A 19,986-nucleotide genomic window follows, 5' to 3' on the forward strand; every position below is an offset into this window, starting at 1 on the left:
TCCCTACGTTTGGGGATAGGTGGGCATCTTTACTTATTGGCTCATTATATACAGGTCTTTCAATAGAATGTTTAGGTATATCTTGGAATAAGCACCAATTTGCACAAAGAAGAAATCTGTACAAGGTAAGTGAACCCAAACATAATAGACATTGACTGTTTACTGATACTAATAAAATAATTCTTTTGAACTCTACATTTCCAATTATTTGATATCTGCTCGGCACAATCAAAGATTAAAAGCACATACTAAAGATGTTCCTGAAATGTTCTGCTTCCCAACATACCCTGAAATTCTTGAAACAATTCAAATGCCTGCATGCAACTCCCTAGACGAATATCGAACAAGTCATTATATTTCCAAATTCTAGTGAAGCAGAATAAGACAGACACAGCCAATAGGCTGGAGCATGACGGGAGCACAAGAATCCTGTCAGAGCCAGAACCTTTTGGGAGAAGGAGAGCAGCTCACCCAGCATTTATTCAGTCCCAGCACAAAAGTAAAGGAAGACTACACAGAAAGCAAAAGAGAAAATGTCAGGCCTGCTGGGGAGTAGGGCTTCAAAGTCTGCAGTGATGTAAAAGAAGTGCCAGACAACAGCGGGAATGTTAATGAAACCAACACAGTATTTAATAAACCCCTCCTGGCAGTTTACCAACACAAACATGAGCAAGGCAGAAGAATTAAAAAAATATTCTGGTTCATATACGCCAATTCTCCTTCCAGCCACAAAACCCCTTTCTTACGTGCTGTAATTTTAAGGGAAGTTAATAGTTAATATTACTATTAATAAAAATATCAGTCCAGACACCCCAGTTTCTTCATTTTTTATTATCACTGGTCTATTCTTGAACTAATTTGCACCTACTCTTCCGCTCGCAGGGCACAATAACTGACTCATCTTTTTGCTGAAGCATTGGAAGACGCTGTAGACTGAACTTATGTCTATTCAGGGCACAGATACTTAGTGGACATGACCCTGGCTGGTGAGTGATGCTAGGAGCAGACTTCTACTGAAATTTTCCTGGAGATTTGCACCTGGTGTTGATTTTCTGCTATATTTGGAAAGACACTACTTATGGCAGAGGAGGTCTACTTTATTCATTCCTATTGCAGCTAATACATCTAATCCCTGAAAAATTGTTCATTCAAAGTGAGGCATTTAAAAGCACTACCTCAGCTTGGTTTCTCCCTGTATAAAATCACATATTTCAGACTTTGAGCTGCCTGTACTTCACTCTGTGTCACATGAGTCTTCTGTCAGTACCCTACTCAGTGCTGCCTATTCTTTGTGATTTTGTTCTTAGGTAGTCGGTGATTGTTTCCAGTATCATGAACACTGTAAGTACCCATAAGTCACCCTCTTTCTCTGAAATTTGACAGTCCTGAAATTCAAGATGGGACCTGAAAGTCACGTGGGTTTTATTTTGCATTTTGCAGGTGAATAAAGGCTTCTAGTAGTCAAATGGTTTCTCTAGTGATATTGGTGCAATACTGGTGCCATTGGTATGCTTGGACAAGTGTCACTGATAGGTTTTAACACTGGCATTTTGCAAGCAGTTTTGCTTCCATAAAAGTAAAAGATAGAGAACTACAGGCAAAATGACATTCTCTGCTACCTTTAGAGTTCTGCTTGTTCTACAGTCACAATTAGGAATGAAATGCAGTGTCAGTTTATTTTGACCATCACTGTTTGAAGGACTAATTTTGACTATGCTAAAGACACAGTAATGCTGAAAAAGAAGTTTTAATCACACCTTTAAGAGACAAAGAACAACTGCAGTTCTGACCCAAAAGAGAATTAGCCATTTGACTACTTTAGGTATGTAATTGAATTTCCAGTGAATCAAGAGGTACTTTTCTATTGATTTCTTTTAGTTTTGAGCTGGACCTTTAGTTATTAGAAACGCAGACAGACTTTATGCTCTTTCAGGCCTCTCCATTTCTCGCTTTGTGTGACAAAGAACTAATTTGAAGGCTCTAGACTTTAAGACGTGAACTAAGAAATTGATTTTTTCCAAGGTGAATCCAGGAGGAAAAGTTTTCATCTTGTAATTAGGATATAATAAAATACTCACTGATGGATCCTTTGTTGGCTGAATGGAGCGGTATAGCAGTCATTCTCCTCCAGATCTGGCAGTGTCTCCTTGTCCAGTTTCATTGGCTTTCTAGGTAACCATCCTCGAAACCTGCTTATTTGTTTCTCGATCCTGCAGCACATGAAAAGTGTGAGCATTTGAGATTCTGTGCTTTCATTACATGACAGAACACTTACAAAGAACACATGCTGGCAAACTAGGCCACTTAATATTTACAACTGGAAAAGAAGCAATGTCTTTTGACTATTTTGAGGTAGACCGAATTATACATGCTGAACTTGATTATTAACAACCAGCTTTCAGCGGACGAGCATCTTATTTTGTCTCAACAGAAAAGCATTGCTGATAGTACATGATGCTTTACATCGTCTCAAGCTCTTGGCAACTCTCTAAACCTTTATTTCGCAGCTTTTCAGTTAGTTTAAATTTCAGGTTTAATTGACACATTAGAATTTGGACGTATAAACATTAGAACAGCAGAGACTGTGACAGCGAGCTTTGGCAGCTGAACCCTAGCAAGTTGCATCCCTTTACTGCTCTCTGTACGGATTCTTACCTTGCAATTGATGCTATAAAAAATAGGCTACTATGTTCATTTGGTTCAACTGTAGTGTCTTGCAGTACTACAACCTCCATGAAACCAGTATATTCAGTATATAGATTAACAGGTGACTGCTACACAGATTTTTACATTTAGAAGGTGAAAGCAAACTAAGATCAAGGTGGAGAAAGGGCAGATTTAATTGCAAGTGCACTCATGCAAAGATGAACACTGAAATGAAGGGAAAGTGAAGAAGCAGAGATGATTGGAGAAGACAATTTAAACAAAATTCAAATCTGAACTAACACGTTATAACGAAAAACACATAAGAAAGATGAGACATGTCTGGCACAACGAGCCCTACTCTCTCAGAAGTTCCTGACACCTTCAAGTCCTGATCAGTGATCCCTGCCTGCAAAAATCATAGACTACAAATCATGGACTATGCACATATTTCTGTCACTGAATGACTCTTTCCAGGGCTGGAGATAAAGGGCATGACTGGACATCCTTTGAAGTTTAAGTCCAGTTCTGGGTGAAGTTCAAGGACTGGAAATGTAGTTGTTTCTTTTCTTTTGACAGAAGTCAGTGCAATAACTCTATGACCAGCAAACGTGGGCGCTGCACAGTCACTTTTGAGGGAGGGCAATCCATTACCCAAGCAGCTGAGTGTGTGGGAAAGTGACATGAATTATTACATACTTCCATTTAAAATACATATAATATTTCCTGGAATATTCAAACTTCTCCCGTTGGATATTTTTTTCTTGGACAAGAATGTTCATGCTAATTTTTAAACATGGACACATTTCAAAATTGTAACTGAATTAGCTCTACTTGCTTTGGTAACATTTGTGTATTCTCATTCTGGGAATACTGTATGTCAGGGGACGTTATTTACCATCAGGACTGTTTGGAAGAACTGGAATGTGTATGCAAACATAACATAAGACTAAATCAGAAACTCTTCATGGGCAGTGTTTGCACTGGCACAGCAGTTCAGAGCACATGAGGAGGTAGTTTGCAAATGTCCGTGCCCGAGTCCAGGCGAGATGTCAGATCTAGGGTTGTAAAGGGTCTGACCAACCATAACTCTCCAGTTGCAGCATCCAGCCTGACAGCCTTGAGCTACTCTGTGCAGACACTGATAGGAATGACAAGGGAAAAGTAAGTTCTCTATAGGGGAATTCCCTGTCTCTGCTTCCAGTCTTTCCTCTGTAAAGGCCACAAGCTCTGTATTACTGTATATTCAGTAGGCTTACTGACTCTGGGTATGGAAAAGGAAGAGGAATCAGGCAGAAGGGTTTTCTAAATATCCGTTCCATGCTTGTTTGCTAAATAAATCGTTTGAATTCTCTAAGCTATTAACACCCTTGCTAATCTGCAATCCTTTCCCATTCATCCTGCAAGTCAATGTGCACATTTGAGATAGGCGTGCTGCAGGTTTATCACACCAGGCATGCAGGCACGGAGTGCTTTCCCCACTTAAGAGCAATGAATTATTCATGTTGGCTCCTCACTGAGGGCACCCAGAATTTGACTGGTTTGCCATTCCCAAGACTCAGATTACTTGGCAGGCTCAGTGAGCCTGCTGGCAAACAGGTCTGAGAAGGCTGCAAAGCTTTGCTGCAAGGCCCAGAACATACACTATGGCAAAGCCATCCCTAGGGAAAAAAACAACTGGTTATCTCCTTGGAAAAGAAAAATTACAAAATTCTTAAATTGCCTTCAGCTTACCCCAACAGTGCCATCAGCCAGCAGTGCAGGCTTTGTACTCTATAGCAGTATATCTCTCTCAAAAAAAGCTGAGAGAGTGGTGTTTGTGCTAACAAACACAGACACGAAGTGTTAAAAATCTACGGTGTTTTATCACTTCTTCAAGGCTAATCCATGCCTTACTCTCTTATGGAGAAGCTTATATACTCAGCTGAATAGGGCAACAGTGTTTGGAAAGCAGAGCAACCTACACAAAACAATAGAGCGCATGGAGTGATGGGCCACTGTAGAGTTAGCCACAATGAAAGACGAGAGTGGAAGATCTGATAATAATATCCTTCTTAAATTCCTTCTTTAAAAACACTTGTTACCCTCATAAGGCAAAAAATAATTCTTTTAACTCACACAATGTCTCAAAGACAGTCTCTTCCACTTCAATCCTGCCCCTGCTCTAGAAGTCTAGTGTTCACTCAGTGCCCTCTTTCTGAAGATACTTACTGTGCTTAACTCACACAAAGGGTTTCTCAAATTCTTTTCAAAGAAACTGTTTTCTCACTAGGAATAGAGGTAGCGATAGAATTGTTTTTTCAAAAGAAAGAGGAAGTGAGGACAATAAAAGAAGTTTTGAATCGAGACTGATTTTTATTTGTGGGTCAGCTTTGATAGAGCTTTACGCAGACATTGTAGTGCTAGATATTGTCTTAGTTTAAATTTTAACCACAATGCACGTACTGTATAGGTACCTGATACCCCTCCTTTCCTCTAAAATGTATTAGGGGAGTTTTGCTATTTGAAATTTTGAGATCACTAGAATTTTTCAGAGAGAAAATTCAAGTCAGGTTGACAAGTTGCAAGTGAGCTGCTCTGCGCTTTGCCTTGTAACAAAAGTCCTCTTTAAAATAAATTTTACCCGAATGTCAATATAAAGTTTGGCTCAGATCAAAAAATGGACTAAGGCTTCAGTTACTTCTAATCCTCACTGAACTAGGAGTGGAGGAAATAGACACTTTTATTGCAGCTGTATATCTGAGTTTCACATAAATGAAAATAAAGCTGAATATGGTTTCTTTTTTCCCCACTGGGACTATTCAGTTATAGCTTTTCCGCCTCAAGTAGCTATTTATAGACCTGAACATAAAAATTGAATTTAGCCAAGTGTTCTCATCACTCAAGAACTAAAATACCAGAAAAAGATCATACCTGTTTCCATACTGACTTCAAATTGCATCCCGACTCATAAGAAAATGAATGTGAAGCAGAATTTCATACACCACATATAAATGTTAGAATCTTCACCTACTCCTTCCTATCTATTGCTTTAGTCAAAGCAGCCATGTCTTAACTAAAATCAAGACAAATCCCAAAGTTAACAGACGCTATAGTATTTACTGTAAGGTGGGGATGGAAAGTGGGGAGCATCAACAAGTTTTAGAAGAATTGTGTGCATCTATTAGCCTGTGCTGACTAGATAAAATGCCTTAACTCTACAACGAGCCCATTTGCTGCTTACTAATATAACGAAGCAAATACTATAATGTGAGATCAATGTTGGTACTCTTAAGTCACCAGCACACTGTCATGGAATTTAATATATAAAATGCTTTTTAATAGGCTTATACAGCAGAGTCATAATATGTGATTTATTTTCCCATGGATGTTCATCTACTGACATTATCTGCAAAGTGATACAGCTGTTTACTCCAGAATGAAGATTTTTCAAATTTAATTCTTTGTCAGAGGTTCAAAGGAATATTTCCACTGACCTCAGAGCGACACAGTAAATCAAATGCTAGACCCTTTTGAAACCTGCATCAACAGCACTGTGGCATTAAATGCCAACATATGATCTGGTCTTTTCCAAGCCTGTGCATTTTTTAGGCTTTTTGGAGACATTTTCATTTAATTGTCCAAGGTGTCAAAAAGAAAAAGCGAACTGCAGCCTTGAAAGTTTTTCGTTGCATTGTTAGACACAAACCAGGCATCAAAGATAACCTTAAAGATACTTAATAATTGAGTGAAAGCACTTCAAAGAGTCTTGAAAAATATTCATCTTTCAAGGTCATAACGTTATACCAGAGATGAACCTGGTTCGTTGCCTTCCTGTCTACCAAAGGGACTTCGGTCAAGTACTAAGCAACCCAACAGAGGAAGCAATAAATAAATAATGCCATCGCTATTACAAGTAAGCAAGTTGCATGGAAATGAAAAAAAGCTGTAACTGTGGTATTTTAACCCCGAGAAACTCACTAATGAGCTACATGAAAATGAAGAGATGTATTGTTTGCATTAACACACTTATTCTTCTTTAAAAGACTCCACCAATCGAAAAATATCTCCTTATTCCTAATAAAGGCAACGCATAAAATGCCTCTTTTACATTGCAGATGCCTTAAAAATGCAACTTCTGTATTTGTTTTTGCAGATGTCCTTGTGTGCAATCACTTCCTCCACCCTTCCTACAAACATAGCTAATAAACCTTTCCTTCCAGCTTGACCTTAACAATTATTTTTGTTATTGAGTTCAAATGAACGTAAACTGGACTGGCACAAGAATTGTACTCACCTATTCATGAACTTGTATCGGCGGTGCAGGTAATAGATTTTTCTCCTGGAAGAACAGCAAAAATGAAGCCAGTCGAGAAGAAAACCCATCGTCAGTTACAGTATGAACTAGCAAGGAAGGAAAGGAGATTGAAGACAGAAGCCTGTAAGAGGTGGAGGAAGAGACTAAAAGAGAGATTAACAGAACTGTCACTGGAAGCCACACAGACTCTGGTGGCATTTGAATTGCAAGAAGGTCATAATTTTCCCATTGTCTTCTTTTCTGCTATTTTGTCATGTGTGAAAGATGGGGACCCAAAGCTGTTTCTACTTTAAAGAAGTCCCTGAACTGTTGCTGGAATTCCATAGGGCTGATACAAATGTGTACAAATTATCCCACATCCACTAGTGAATGGTTAAATCCACATTTGGTAAAATACAAGGGGAAATCACTTAGAAAAGCCAGGAAAGTGGTACCTGATGCTGCAATATGCCATAACACATGCAGTATCAACTGGGACCAGTGCTTGCTGTTGGGGTAACATCCCTTGAAACAGAATATAGGCTACACAAGCAAATAAGTATGTACTTGCCCCCACTCCCCCCGGGTATGCAGCCGCTCCCTCTGCACTTTGTACAGGCACAGCTGATTTCTGCTGTCAGTGCAATAAGCTGTGTGAGCGTGCGTATGGGGAACAAGTGAGCAGACAAGGGTGCACGAGCAGACACATGCTGACCACACTCTTGGCCTTCTTCCTGACCAGTCCTGCAGGGCAGAGCAGCCCCCTAACCATCCTGTGTAGATCCAGAAACGGGAGTCCACCTCCTGTCCCACTCTGCTGCTGGCAGCTCTTGTTCTTCTCCTACATGCCTATAACCCCACAGCTATCAGGATTTGACCCATCACCTTCAGCAGAGAGATCTCATCTTCATGAGAGTTCAGAAAAGCTGAGGGCTTTTAGGTGTGGGTTTGGGACTGATACTCCTTACTGGAAGATTTGGGTGTCTGCCTGAACTCCGGTTTCCTCCTCCCGAGGCTGACTTTGTCATCCGCTGAAGGTCATTGCTAAATCAAGGTGGTTTCTATGTATTCTGAGAGGTTCCATCATGTAATGCTGAACTGTACCACTTACGGAAAATGAAGGGCTCACATCACACATATTCTGAATATTTGTGTATATTAAATGTACTGTAGGAATGTTGTTAGTGTCTTGAAAGCAGGAATGGTTAAACGCTTTCTAAAATAAGACAGCACTGATGCTTTATAAACTATAGGAAAAACCTGATTAGTATTCCAGGTCAGTTTTCAGAACTTAGAATTTAAATAGCGCATAATATTTTGACATTATTTTTATTATCGGTGTCCATAGTGTGCTGATGAAGTGAAATTTTCAAAACAATTTCATGTTGCCCAGCCTACTTTGGCCAACTTCTCCACAAGATAGTGTTATTTATCTTGCTCTACTTAGCAGGAGCAGAGAAGGGTCAAAGCTAAGTGTTTCTGAAGATGCCATCCAGCTCTTGATTTTGCTGCAAATATTCAGAGGTATCCACTGTTTTGGCACCCCTGTTTTGAAGCAGCAAGGATTTTATTCGCTGTTGTGTGGACCTTGGACAATTCCAACCTAAAATATCAGGAGCTGCAAGCAATTGGCAGCTTTTAAAGCAAGGGGTTAGACAAGGGCACCTGGAAACAGGCAGTCTAGACTAGGGGACATGATGTAAAACGCTGGTCCTTGTTTTTAAATGGTAAACAGTACTGTTGCTCCTAAAATAAAATTTAAGAGCCTACCCAGCAGACATTTGTAAATCACCATGATTTCCTCTTAACAATACTGTAATAGTTCTCTCTCTGTGGATGTGGAAAGAATGAAGCCGTGGTCCTGAAGCAGGTCAAGAAACCTTTAGTATTTTCGATGCTTTCTATATAATCTGTATGGCATCTACTTTGCTATCTGCTGAGAGACAGATTTCAAAACAGGGACTTCAGATCCGGAAAGAACAAGCTGCTAACAGTGTCTAAAATCTGAGCTCCTAGTATATTTCTTAATCATGAAACCTTGTCCTCCTGCTGGGGCAGGTTCATCTCAAGGAATGCCACAGAAGTCAAAGGAGGTACGCTTTTGGCCCAGCCCATTGTTTCTATGGCTAGAACACTTTTTTAAAAGAATATGAACATCTTGAAATAACTTGTGATAGCATTTCAATTTCTCTCTTTAGCACTAAAAGCACAAGAAAGAACAGTTGAAGATTTGCTGTGAAAGTGAAAACCAATATACATACTGAATAAGCCTGCAACTTTGTCCTTAATTCATATCCATTTTTCCTAGCAAGTTCTGTACTGCTACAGCTTGTCTCATACAGAGGCTTTTTTCATCCTTAAGTAAGAAGAAAACAGAAGAAATCCTACAAAGGACACCAACTCACTAGTTGCATATTCTGGGTCTGATCCTTTTCTTGTTCAGGAGTAATTCCATTAAAATCAATGGAGTTATGCATCTATAAACCCTGCTAATTGAAAGAAGAATCAAGACCTCTCAGTTCATGGGTTTTGGTCAGTTCCAGTGGAAGTCTTTATGCTATTTTAACAGTTCTGATAACCAGCAGAGTAAAAATGAATATTTTACATAGAAAATTTCATAGCCCAACATGCAAATAATATTTAATAAATGATAAAAATTAATCTGAATGACAGTGTGGAATGAATTTGGTTATCAGTAGCATTTAATATAAGTTCTTTATTTTCTCCACAGAAAGAAGCATTAATAGTCTGAATTGTTGTCCTACTAGATGGGATACTTATTTATAATCTGTATTTCCATAATTACACACTATACAAGCAATTTACAGGTGCTGAACATACCAGATACGTCCAACAGACATGCACCTTCTGTGCTGCCTTACGTACCTGGATCTTCTTGACCTCCCATTGATTTCAATGAAATGTCCATTTAAAAAACAGCAGCGCACAAGTATGCAGGGGGCTCCAGCATTGAAGGGGTTAAAGGGCCTAAGGATAGAATACCCCATGAAAACAGCTGCACTGCTACAGCTCACCTTAATTTCAAACCAGTACTGTACTGAAATTGCAGGCATTAAGAAGAAACAGCAATGAATATGGTATCTAAGGTACTCCATTTATATTTTCTAAAGATGTGTGGTATCTTATAGAAGAGCTTTTCCATGTGCATTTTGGTGTTATTATTACATTAGTTTTACAGTATAGTGTGACTTTGGACGTTGAGACAAAAGACAACTACACCTACCTGAAAGGCATTCTTACATTCATTAGTTCAGCGTATTTGCCCAGGACCTCCCAAGGGGCATGCAACTTCACAAAGATGATGTCACTGTTTGTTAGAGATGACTGCAAAAGAAAAACAAAACAGCCACCAGGGCTTAATTTTTCAAGCAAAAAAAGAAAGAAACTGTGGTCAGTAGTCATCCCTCCCACTTCCCGATTCTTCCTCAAGCATGGGTAGTTCTACCTGCATTTTGTGAACTAAATTTTCCCTCCGGTTTCCTGAAAGCCATGTTGTGACTCCCTTCTATGCTGCATGTGTGTTTCCTTCACATGGAAAAGAGGACACGGAGGGCAGGCTGACATGCACTTGTGGGTTACCCAAGCATGGGGTGGGAATAAGGTTGGTGGGTAAATCGGAATCTGGAAGCTTGGTCCTGAACTTCAGCTAACATCAAATGGCAAGTCAGGATCTGATTCTGCCAATTGACTTGGTTTTCTGTGCTCACACAGAAGCACAGATGTGTGGAGGCACATTTAGCAATCGAGAAAAGTTTGTATGACAGGGTGGTCTTATCCTTGTTGCCCCACACGGACAAATAATGAAGTTCCAGCTACAGAGGTGTGGTCTCCAGCTTCCCTTCCTCCAGCTTCCCTCTTGGCCACATGAATTCTGAATGTTAGAACTAAAGCCAGCGGGAAAAAGGAAATCTGATGCTGCTCACAGCATAATAAGGTACAGATTTGTTGCCCAGGAAGGTCGAGAGCCATGACTATGCCAGCAAGATCTCTTTGCAGTCCTACCATCTTCTTTTCTATGGGTTGTGCGTAGCATGAAGAGAGCTTTATGTAGGGTATGCACACCAGAACAGCTGTTACCTAACAGAGCACTGTTTGGTGAAGAACAGAGAATATGCAGTAAAGAGAAGGGGAGAAATTTAGCTGTTTGCACTCAGGAAGAGAAATAGTGCTTTACAAGGAAGCTACAGCAGGGGGAAGCCAACTTCAGACCAGGCAGCTGCGTGTTAATACTGGAAGATAGTTGTTCAAATTCTAATGAAAATCAATGAAATTTTCATAAAATTGCATACAATATAGCTTTAGACAACTGAGTGGATCACACTAAGAGGGACAACTACTACAGGCTGAGTTCAAGGAATACCCAGGAAATGGGTAAAGGTGTACAGGGTGTGAGAAAAGGAAGGTGTGAAGACTGAGAAAAGCAGGCAAGAAAATTGTTAGTTGGCTTTAGGTATGATTTCCTCATTTTTTAGACATTGTACTATATTCAGTATTTCTCACATTAATTCTTGGTTAACACACCTTACTGGGAATTCTTAAATCTAGTATTGTTTATCTGGAAGCTACAATGACTACATGGGTGTGAGGTTGATATTTTTGCTTTTGATGCCTGTTTGATTCTTACCTCCACTGTCCTGACAGATGCTGAAATTATTGAAACTGCTATAGCGTGTTAATATCCTTAGAGTAGCTACAATGTTATTACTAGTTTGTGAAGTGATAGGAAGGAAAGCTTCAACAGTGAAGATACATATATATGATTTTCTTTAGCCCAGAAAAAAGAAAAAAAATTCCAACCCAGTCACTAGACAGTTAAGATTTTTAAAAACAAATAGAATATCATAATCCTCAAAAATGGACACAGAGAAACATTTGTACCCAAAGTACTATTGGGCTGCATGAAAAAAATAGATTTAGTGTATAATGGAACAAGTGACTTCCTGATATTAAAAACTGCAGAAAAAAAAAATTTGTTGTTCTTTTGCTGATGACTTTCTGAAAAATATTTCAACGTGAAATGATACAACAGCAACAAAATACCCCCAAGCGACATGCTTCAGAGACAGTGAATTCAGTTGGACTCTTTCCATTGACTTTTACGGATTCTAAATCAGTCCTCTAATGATGTTTTTCTTTATAGGTACATTTCACAAATTATCTTTTATTTTCCCTGAGACGTTAGCAATAGACACCACAAAACCAAGACTAAGTTCTGCTGCTCTAAAAATTTCTTGCAAACTACTCTCTCAAAGATAAGGTTAAGTAAGCAGTGGACTGGCAATTTTGTCATAACCAGTTCAGATCAAAAAAACCAAACAAAATCCACCACAACTCAAAAGAACTGTCTAATAAGCCCAATATACAGAAGGAAACTATGGTCCTGACACACCAATAAAATTTGAGAAATGGAGGAATTTTATTAATAACAGCCTGTAAATTTAGTGATGGCTGTTAAACACAAAGCTTATAGGCATTTTCCAGCATATTGTAGTTTATGTCGTACTGGATGTGGCAGCCACAGTAACATGACTTGTGAGATGCTGTTTCACAAGTGAACACTATCTTCCTCTATGTTATGTTTCTATGTTCCTATATGTTACATGTTTTCACACAGAAACACGAAAATCTTCCATATAGTTATCACAACACAGATGTATAAAGACTATTTTTATTCTGTATTTTGTAATGTTATTTTATCAGCTTTGTCAACAGAAGATCTAATCAAAATACGTTCGGAACGTTCAGTTCTTTTCAGAAGAAAGAGATAACAATGCTAAATTATTAATACAGAAATCCATTTCTCTTGGGTTTGCTCATGTTAAGTGTTCATAAAGGAAAGCACTAAGAAAGCCTGAGAAAAACAAGATGGGAAAGAGAAGAACTAATCCAGATGGAGGAATAATTGAATGAAATGTCACATTCACTTAATCTAAGGAGAAAATAGCTAATCAAAATACCTGAAAAAAGTATCAAGAGTATCATCTTAGTTACAAAAATACTTTAGTGAATGGAGTCCTAAAGTCTGTTTGTTAGATGAGTATTTAGAGACAATATCCTTCAGCTTCTAAATGTTTCATTGAGAGAAGAGGAGCATTCTTCTGTTGTAATTGACTTTTGAGGCTTGGCTCATTAAATGGTTTGGAGAAGTAAACTCAATTTCACATTATGGGAACACGCAAACAAAAATCAATATAACATTGTTCCCCTTGGAAATTTAAATAAGACGACTATTGACATGAGCAATCTGCTAGAAAGTGATGTCTAGATGATGAAGAAAGAAAAATAGAGGAATCAAGGGGAAAATGAGATAAGCTAATTTGCAAACACAAAAATGGAAGAACTGTTTGGACTGACCTGCAGCACCAGTGTGTATAGACTTATCGCCGTACAATAATTGTCAGGTCACCAACGTGCAAATAAATTAGTTGTTTCAAACAGATTTCTTGAGGAGGAATACCCATAGCAAAACAGATTTTCTTCGGGTCAGTAATAACATTCTTGCTGGTTTTCAGAGCAGTGCAACCCCAGTGTGACAAGAGACTCAGAGAATCACAGACTAACGTAGGTTGGAAGAGACCTCTAGGGGTCACCTGGGCTAACACCCTAGCTAAAGCAGGGCCAACTTTGATCAGGTTGCTCAGGGGCTTGTCCCATTGAGTCCTAAATATCTCCACAGGCAAAGATTTCACAGCCTCTGGGAAACCCTCTTACTAAAACTGGCTGGAGAAAAGAATGTTTTCTACGGAAGAACACTACTCTTCTCCAGAGAAATACTGGGTGAAAACGACAAGTTTCTAGGCATGAAAATTCATGAAAATTCAAACTGTTCAGTGCAAAGACAGCATTCTTTATCAAACAACTTGTGTCTTACAAGAACTTTTTAAACGTTATTATTCTGATTGAGAAGCATTAGCAAGGTGCATTTGGTTTAATTGAACCCTGATCTTCAAAACAGGTTTGTGTGGTAGAACTCGGATCACCAGAGTCTGGGTTACAGATAGTCAATATCCAGTGAGTTTCAGTCTTCAGTGCCATTAATCTACTATTTATCACAAGCTGTGATTTTTCTCTCCTTCTTCTTTCCATTCTCCAACCCCCTTCTAGAGCTGGAAATTATATTCCATAATTCCTGAAAATATTAGATCAGTATTTGGTAATCACAAATTTCTATAGTCCATATCTCTGTATCAGATATATTCACTAATTTCCAAACTTTCTGGCTTCACTGACAAATCACTTTAGTACCATATCACTGCTGCCGCCAATCCTAGAATACAAGCAGTACCATAGGCCCACATATTATAGATTTGCCCTTCTGGCAAGACTACCTTTCTCTTTTACCAATAAGTTCATACAGACTCCGTATTTCCCAAAGAAAACAAATCAACCACAAACATGTTTATAAACAAAGCTCCGTATTATTCTCCAGTATCACTACATCAGGAGTGGGAGAGACTAAAGTAGGGGCCATTTATGTAACTCCAAAAGCATAAACACCCGCTTTGGTGAGTTGCAGTCATCACCGAGGCCAAGGAAAACTTGTAAAGGGCAGGTTCTCATTCTCTTTCTGAAAGTGGGCACAGAGTGGTGTTAACTGCTGTTTAATTTAAGTCCTGGCTATTAAACTCACATGTACTCCTGCAGGCATTCTAAGTCCTTTTGATGGCAGGATTTAAATACATATATTCACTGTTGACCTGGCTCTGCTTGTTCTGAAGTTATCATTGTTAGTCTGAATGGAATCAAAGTTATGCTGACATTGAACATCTCTTGAGAAGCTCACATTTTGCTGTATTTGCAGGCTGTCTTCCAGGATCAAGGCTGGAGATTAGTATCTTTTGTCAAATACCCTCTTGAACATTCTCCTCCAACAATGACTTTTTGTGGTTCATTATCAATAATATTGTCAAGTCATTTTAAGACAAAAACAACTGTAGGACTCACCTTAATACAAGCATTTCTTGAGTCTAAAAGTTAAGAAAGTAGAGGAAAGAGATTCACAGCATGTAACCTTGAAGAAGGATAAAATGACAGTGTCTTCAACTGAATGGTATAACTGTTTATTTGCCTTGAGGCTACTAGAGAGGCAACTGCAAAAAACCAATGCTCTCATTTATGTATGCATGTCAATAGGGAAAAGAAATCAGGATTTACCATTAAGGTGTTTTCCTTATTATTATTTAAGAGAAAAATACTCAAGATCGGGGCCCTCCTCATCTTTTAAAGCCTTCCTCATAAAAGTTAAAGGAGATAAATAAGATTTTGAAACAGATCCAGAACCAGAATTAAACTTTGCCTGCTTTAGCAAGACCCTGGTAAGGCAAGATAAAAAGCCAGAATGGGAACGGTTCTTTAATTTTCGGCAAACACAGCTTATTTCTGTTAAGACCATAATGCAGGAAAAGCCAGAAAAGGAGAGAAAATCAACATCCTTCCTCTAGTAACAATTCTCTCTATAATCAAGCTCCATATGATGTCTGAGTGCAGAGTAGTAAATAGTAACTGCTGCAGGTTCCACTGTTTTTGAGAGTTACTCTGTTATGTTAACAGCACAGATTGATTTGCCATGTGGAGTGAATTAAGTGCAAAAACAAAACCCAGCAAATTTTAGTTGATTAAACCATTCTTCCTCTGCAAAACCAAAGTAAATGTAAATTCACAAGGGTAATTCCATAGAACTGGAAAAGCAGCAGTAATAGGCTGCCAATACTTTTCAAAAGTGCATATATTACCATTGGGTAATTACTTAGATACTGTCAATATACGTCCAGTTTCAGGGAAAATATTACATACTCACAAACATTAACCTCCATGTTCATGGATCAGAGGAATCTAGTAAATAACAGTGCCAATATCTTTCATATATATACTTTCAGTCAAAGTAGAGGTTTAGTGAAAAAGGGGAATATACTGCTCACATTTTAATTAGGATTTTAAGAAGCTTTTGACTTACAAGAAACTGTAGTGAAAAAGCAGTAAGGATGAAAATAAGTGAAAATAGAAAGACCTAACGAATAAATAGGAAGCTGTTAATAAAACAATTTTGACATAAGAGGACACTGACATATAAAATATAGAATAACTTGATATAAGGAGACAGTCACATGATTTAAATTTAAGATTATTTTTATATGAAATCTCATGAAAAAAATTGGTGATGGGATAAAGCTTTATTTTCACTTTGCAAAATACTTCCAGAGGTTCAGCTCCAGTGGAGTCAGTAATGTAGGCAGGTGGCTGCCTATTGCCAGCATTCAGGCAATGTGTCATCTAATCCAACTCAGAGCAGGTGTCATTGTTACAGTGCTTAATTTCTGGCAGCAGTTGACAGGATTTCAGTGCTGGAACAGAACAGAGTTAGTAACAAGGGGAAATGTTTGCAAATGTCCTTTCATGTAGACAAAAATGTTTGAGTGGGAGGGCAACTTCAAGAACAGGGTGGATTACCTGAGTAGAAGTAAAATGCAAATACTATCTCATTGCTCAAGTTTCCTGTCCAATGATGAGATTACAATCTGCAATAGAGAGATGCAAATTCCTTTGAGATAAGAAAACAACATGAGAAAGGATGTCTTTAATTCTAACTAATGTCACCTGAATCCACAGGATGGCTCTCACAGTAAGGTAACTTAGATGTAGTAAATCTACCATGGAAATAATATCCTCTGACTTGGACTCCACTTCCTAGAGAAAAGGATTAGAAATACCTGCAGCATGACTATCTTAATGGAGGAGGTTGATCTGACTGTGAGGCAATGATTAAAGATTTCTTGATAATCCCATTAGCAAATACCGAGTGAATAGAGGTTTGACCCATCTAGGTAAGATTTCTGTGACAAAATAGCCAATCATGTGGATTTTATCTGACAAACAGATAGGATGTATCTTTTAATTCCTCTGGACTGGAAAATCATTATAAACATGTGAAATTGATTATTTGCACATTTAAAAATGCAAATAGCTGAAACCTCTGAGCAGAACAATGTGTTTTTACTTCTGAACACATTATTTGACATTGTCTCTTTACATCAGTTACATACTGCAATTCTGGATTAAAAATGTTAATATTTTATACAGCGATAGTTGAGATCATCAAACCTTTTTGACTACAATGGGCCTAAAAAGGTCTCTTATGTACAATGTTTTACTTTTGACACCACGGGCCATTAAAAATACATCATACGATTGAACTACATTTTATCAGGCAGCTTCCTTTGTGACTTATCCCAAGTGTAAAATACAAAAACAATATTTTTCCAGTACAGATTTATGTCTCATTAATAATTTTTTGAAGTAGGAAATACTTACATTTAATGAATTGTCTATTAAATATTCATGTTTACTTTTAGAGGCTTATTGGAGAAACATTGCTTTGGCAAAGAAAAGGGCAATTTATTTTTCGTCCAACAGTTAATTTCACAAACTTAATAATCAATCAAACACACAAAACGTGCAGGCAGGCTTATTACAGCTTTTGCATGCAAATAACCTAGAGGAACTGAACAAGCTGCTTATCATAGCATCATAGAATAATAGACGTTGGAAGGGACATCTGGAGGTCACCTAGTTCAAACCCCTGGCCAAAGCAGGGACAACTGGAGTGGCTTGTGGGGTTTTGAATATCTCTGTGGAAGGAGACCTCATAACCTCTCTAGGCACCACAGCATGTCTGGACAGAAAGGCCACCACTGACCTCCCATGTAGACGCAGAAGCATTTGCAGCAGCCCAGGATCTGAGCACCTGCCTATGCTCCAGCAAGATGAAGCTATTTGGTCATTCAACTCCCTCTTCAGAGTCTTGTTTCTCAGCTCAAACAATCAGACAAGAAACACTTATATCACTATCAACCTAGACTCCAAAGTCTTCAGAGTCAAGACTTCCCAGAATGCAGTGAACTGTCCTGTAGCTCTCTCTTACAGTCTGTATACCTATGTTTGACAGTGTAATGCAAAATTCTTTCTAAAGAGAGACACCAGTGAACTCAACAAGACCACAGCCAAGGAAGACACTACTCCAAAGGACACTATCAGGAGAGAGGCTTTAGTTCAGTCCACAGGGCATGATGAAGCCCCAAGTTCTTCAAGTCAGCTACATAACCACAACATGAGAAATTACAGGCCGAGATGTGAGCCCTGGCTGGAGAGGGAGTAGCGGAGTTAGTGGACACACATGTTAGCACGGCTAATTAGGTCAGGTGTTATCCCATGCTGATGTGACTATAATACCTGTTAAGTCATTTGGCAACACCTGGGGGGGTCTCTGCACCATACCTGGTTGTGCAGGACACACATGTGCCTCTGCTCTGCAGGAAAGGGAAAGTCACAGCAGACCACTCTGACAGCACCTTCTTCTGACCTGAGGCAGGTCCCCATTTTCCAGGAAAGGAAAGGCACCAAAGAAAATGCAGGACTCAGTTAAATGAAGGGGAAAGATGCATGTGAAGAACGTGAATCATTCACAATTCTACCAGTTATAGTTCCCCATAAACTCTGATAGTCTGGGCAACTCAAATGCCTATTCCCTTGGCTCACATCTCAGTTTTCTGAGCTTTATTTATCTTACTGCTAGGATTATTGGAAATGGAAAGAGTTTGAGGAGTCATCTTCTGGTAATTCATTTCACATTGTTCAACTCAGTGCTGCAAAAATCTTCTGCCTAGCTCATCTGAAGGCAGAGGCATGATCAAGCCATTTTCCCTTTCCTCTTACCCATTGTACAAATAGTTGTTATATTCCTTTAATAAGATGACCATAGAGAATTCCTGAGCAACTGCACTCTGTAGTCTTGCTAAAGGTACTCAAGTGATCTGATGCGTTGAAAGGATGTAAACAACAATTTTACAGGGGAAGTTGCCTTGCAAATCTGCCAAGGCATATGGTAGAGCAGCCATTTCTCCAGATATGATGCCATTACTACCTGAAAGGGAAGTGCTTTCCAAAGAAAAATTTGACAGTGAGAATAGGCTTGATTATCACTGTTCAGCTCCCAATTCAGATGAATATAATGAGGTAGATTTACCTTTTTCTAAATCCCAAACCATGCTCAGACTGTGTAAGACTTCCCACAAAAAATTAAATATGCAAAACAACAAGACATAAAGACAAATCTATCTTAATGTGCTGGCTTCACCAAGTCACAGTTTCAGGTTGATCATGAAAAGAAATGTTACAGTCTAGTGCTGAGAGGAAATTTCTAATAATTGATGGTCTACATGGTTTTTCATCTGTCTCTGCTCATCTAAGCTGAAAGTAATTTGACTTCTGTATACAACTAGATCATCATGATGTTAAAAAAGTACACATCAGAAACAGAAGGAAAAAAAAAAGTTTCTTAGGCAAAAGTGGCGTAATTAGAATTTAACTGGAGACAAGATGCAACGTCCCTAAACTGAGACAGGAGAATATCGGTTCCTTTGTGCATCTCTGTACATATCCCTTCATTTGCTAGATGTGCTTTAAATGAAACAAGGTCAATATACGACAAGGGCAAACTATGATTTTGCTTTAGACTGCTCTAATTTGTTGTGATAAAGGAATGTCCATACATGACACCTAAACATCAGCTCCACTGTTGATCAATCATTCCCGTTTCCAACCCAATGTGCCTATTGACATAAGGTGTTGGATGAAAACATCTCCTGTATGACACAGAAGAGAAACGCAGCACCAGAGGGAGCCCAATATTTTAACGGTTCAGATAAATGCGATAGAGGACAAAGATGATTTGCACTCCTAGTTCAGAGCTTTTACATGAAGATTTAACAAGAGGAGCTACAGAAAACAAGCAAGTCTTCTTTTGCTTGAAAGCCAACATTGCTATAAAATGAGGTAACACTAGTTTTTATCTGATTGCATATGTTGCAAAGTGATGGTACTAATCCTAAAATTGTTTGCTGAATAATATTGAATTTTGAGATCCCTATGATACTGTGAAACTAAGGCCACAGGTAACACGCACACTGTCAAAGAATCCCCCTCTCCAAATTCACTTGCACTGTGGAAACTGCTGTAATGAAGATGTTTGCTTAATAAAAAATATTATCTTT

At 38.6% G+C, this 19,986-nt stretch overlaps 1 protein-coding gene across 1 annotated transcript in view; it reads right to left on the reverse strand.

The window, feature by feature from the left end:
- The window catches only part of ANO4 (anoctamin 4), a 123,818-nt gene that overhangs the window by 60,616 nt on the left and 43,216 nt on the right, over window positions 1-19,986 (reverse strand). Inside the window, exons 5-7 of the mRNA XM_009894415.1 lie at window positions 10,164-10,264; window positions 6,920-6,964; window positions 2,079-2,210 (exon numbers count right to left, since the gene is read on the reverse strand). Coding sequence (XP_009892717.1) covers window positions 2,079-2,210; window positions 6,920-6,964; window positions 10,164-10,264 — 278 coding nt within the window. The remainder of the gene's footprint in view (window positions 1-2,078; window positions 2,211-6,919; window positions 6,965-10,163; window positions 10,265-19,986) is intronic.

Source organism: Charadrius vociferus, unplaced genomic scaffold, assembly GCF_000708025.1.
Source record: "Charadrius vociferus isolate BGI_N301 unplaced genomic scaffold, ASM70802v2 scaffold871, whole genome shotgun sequence".
In the NCBI taxonomy this organism is placed as follows: Eukaryota; Metazoa; Chordata; class Aves; order Charadriiformes; family Charadriidae; genus Charadrius; species Charadrius vociferus.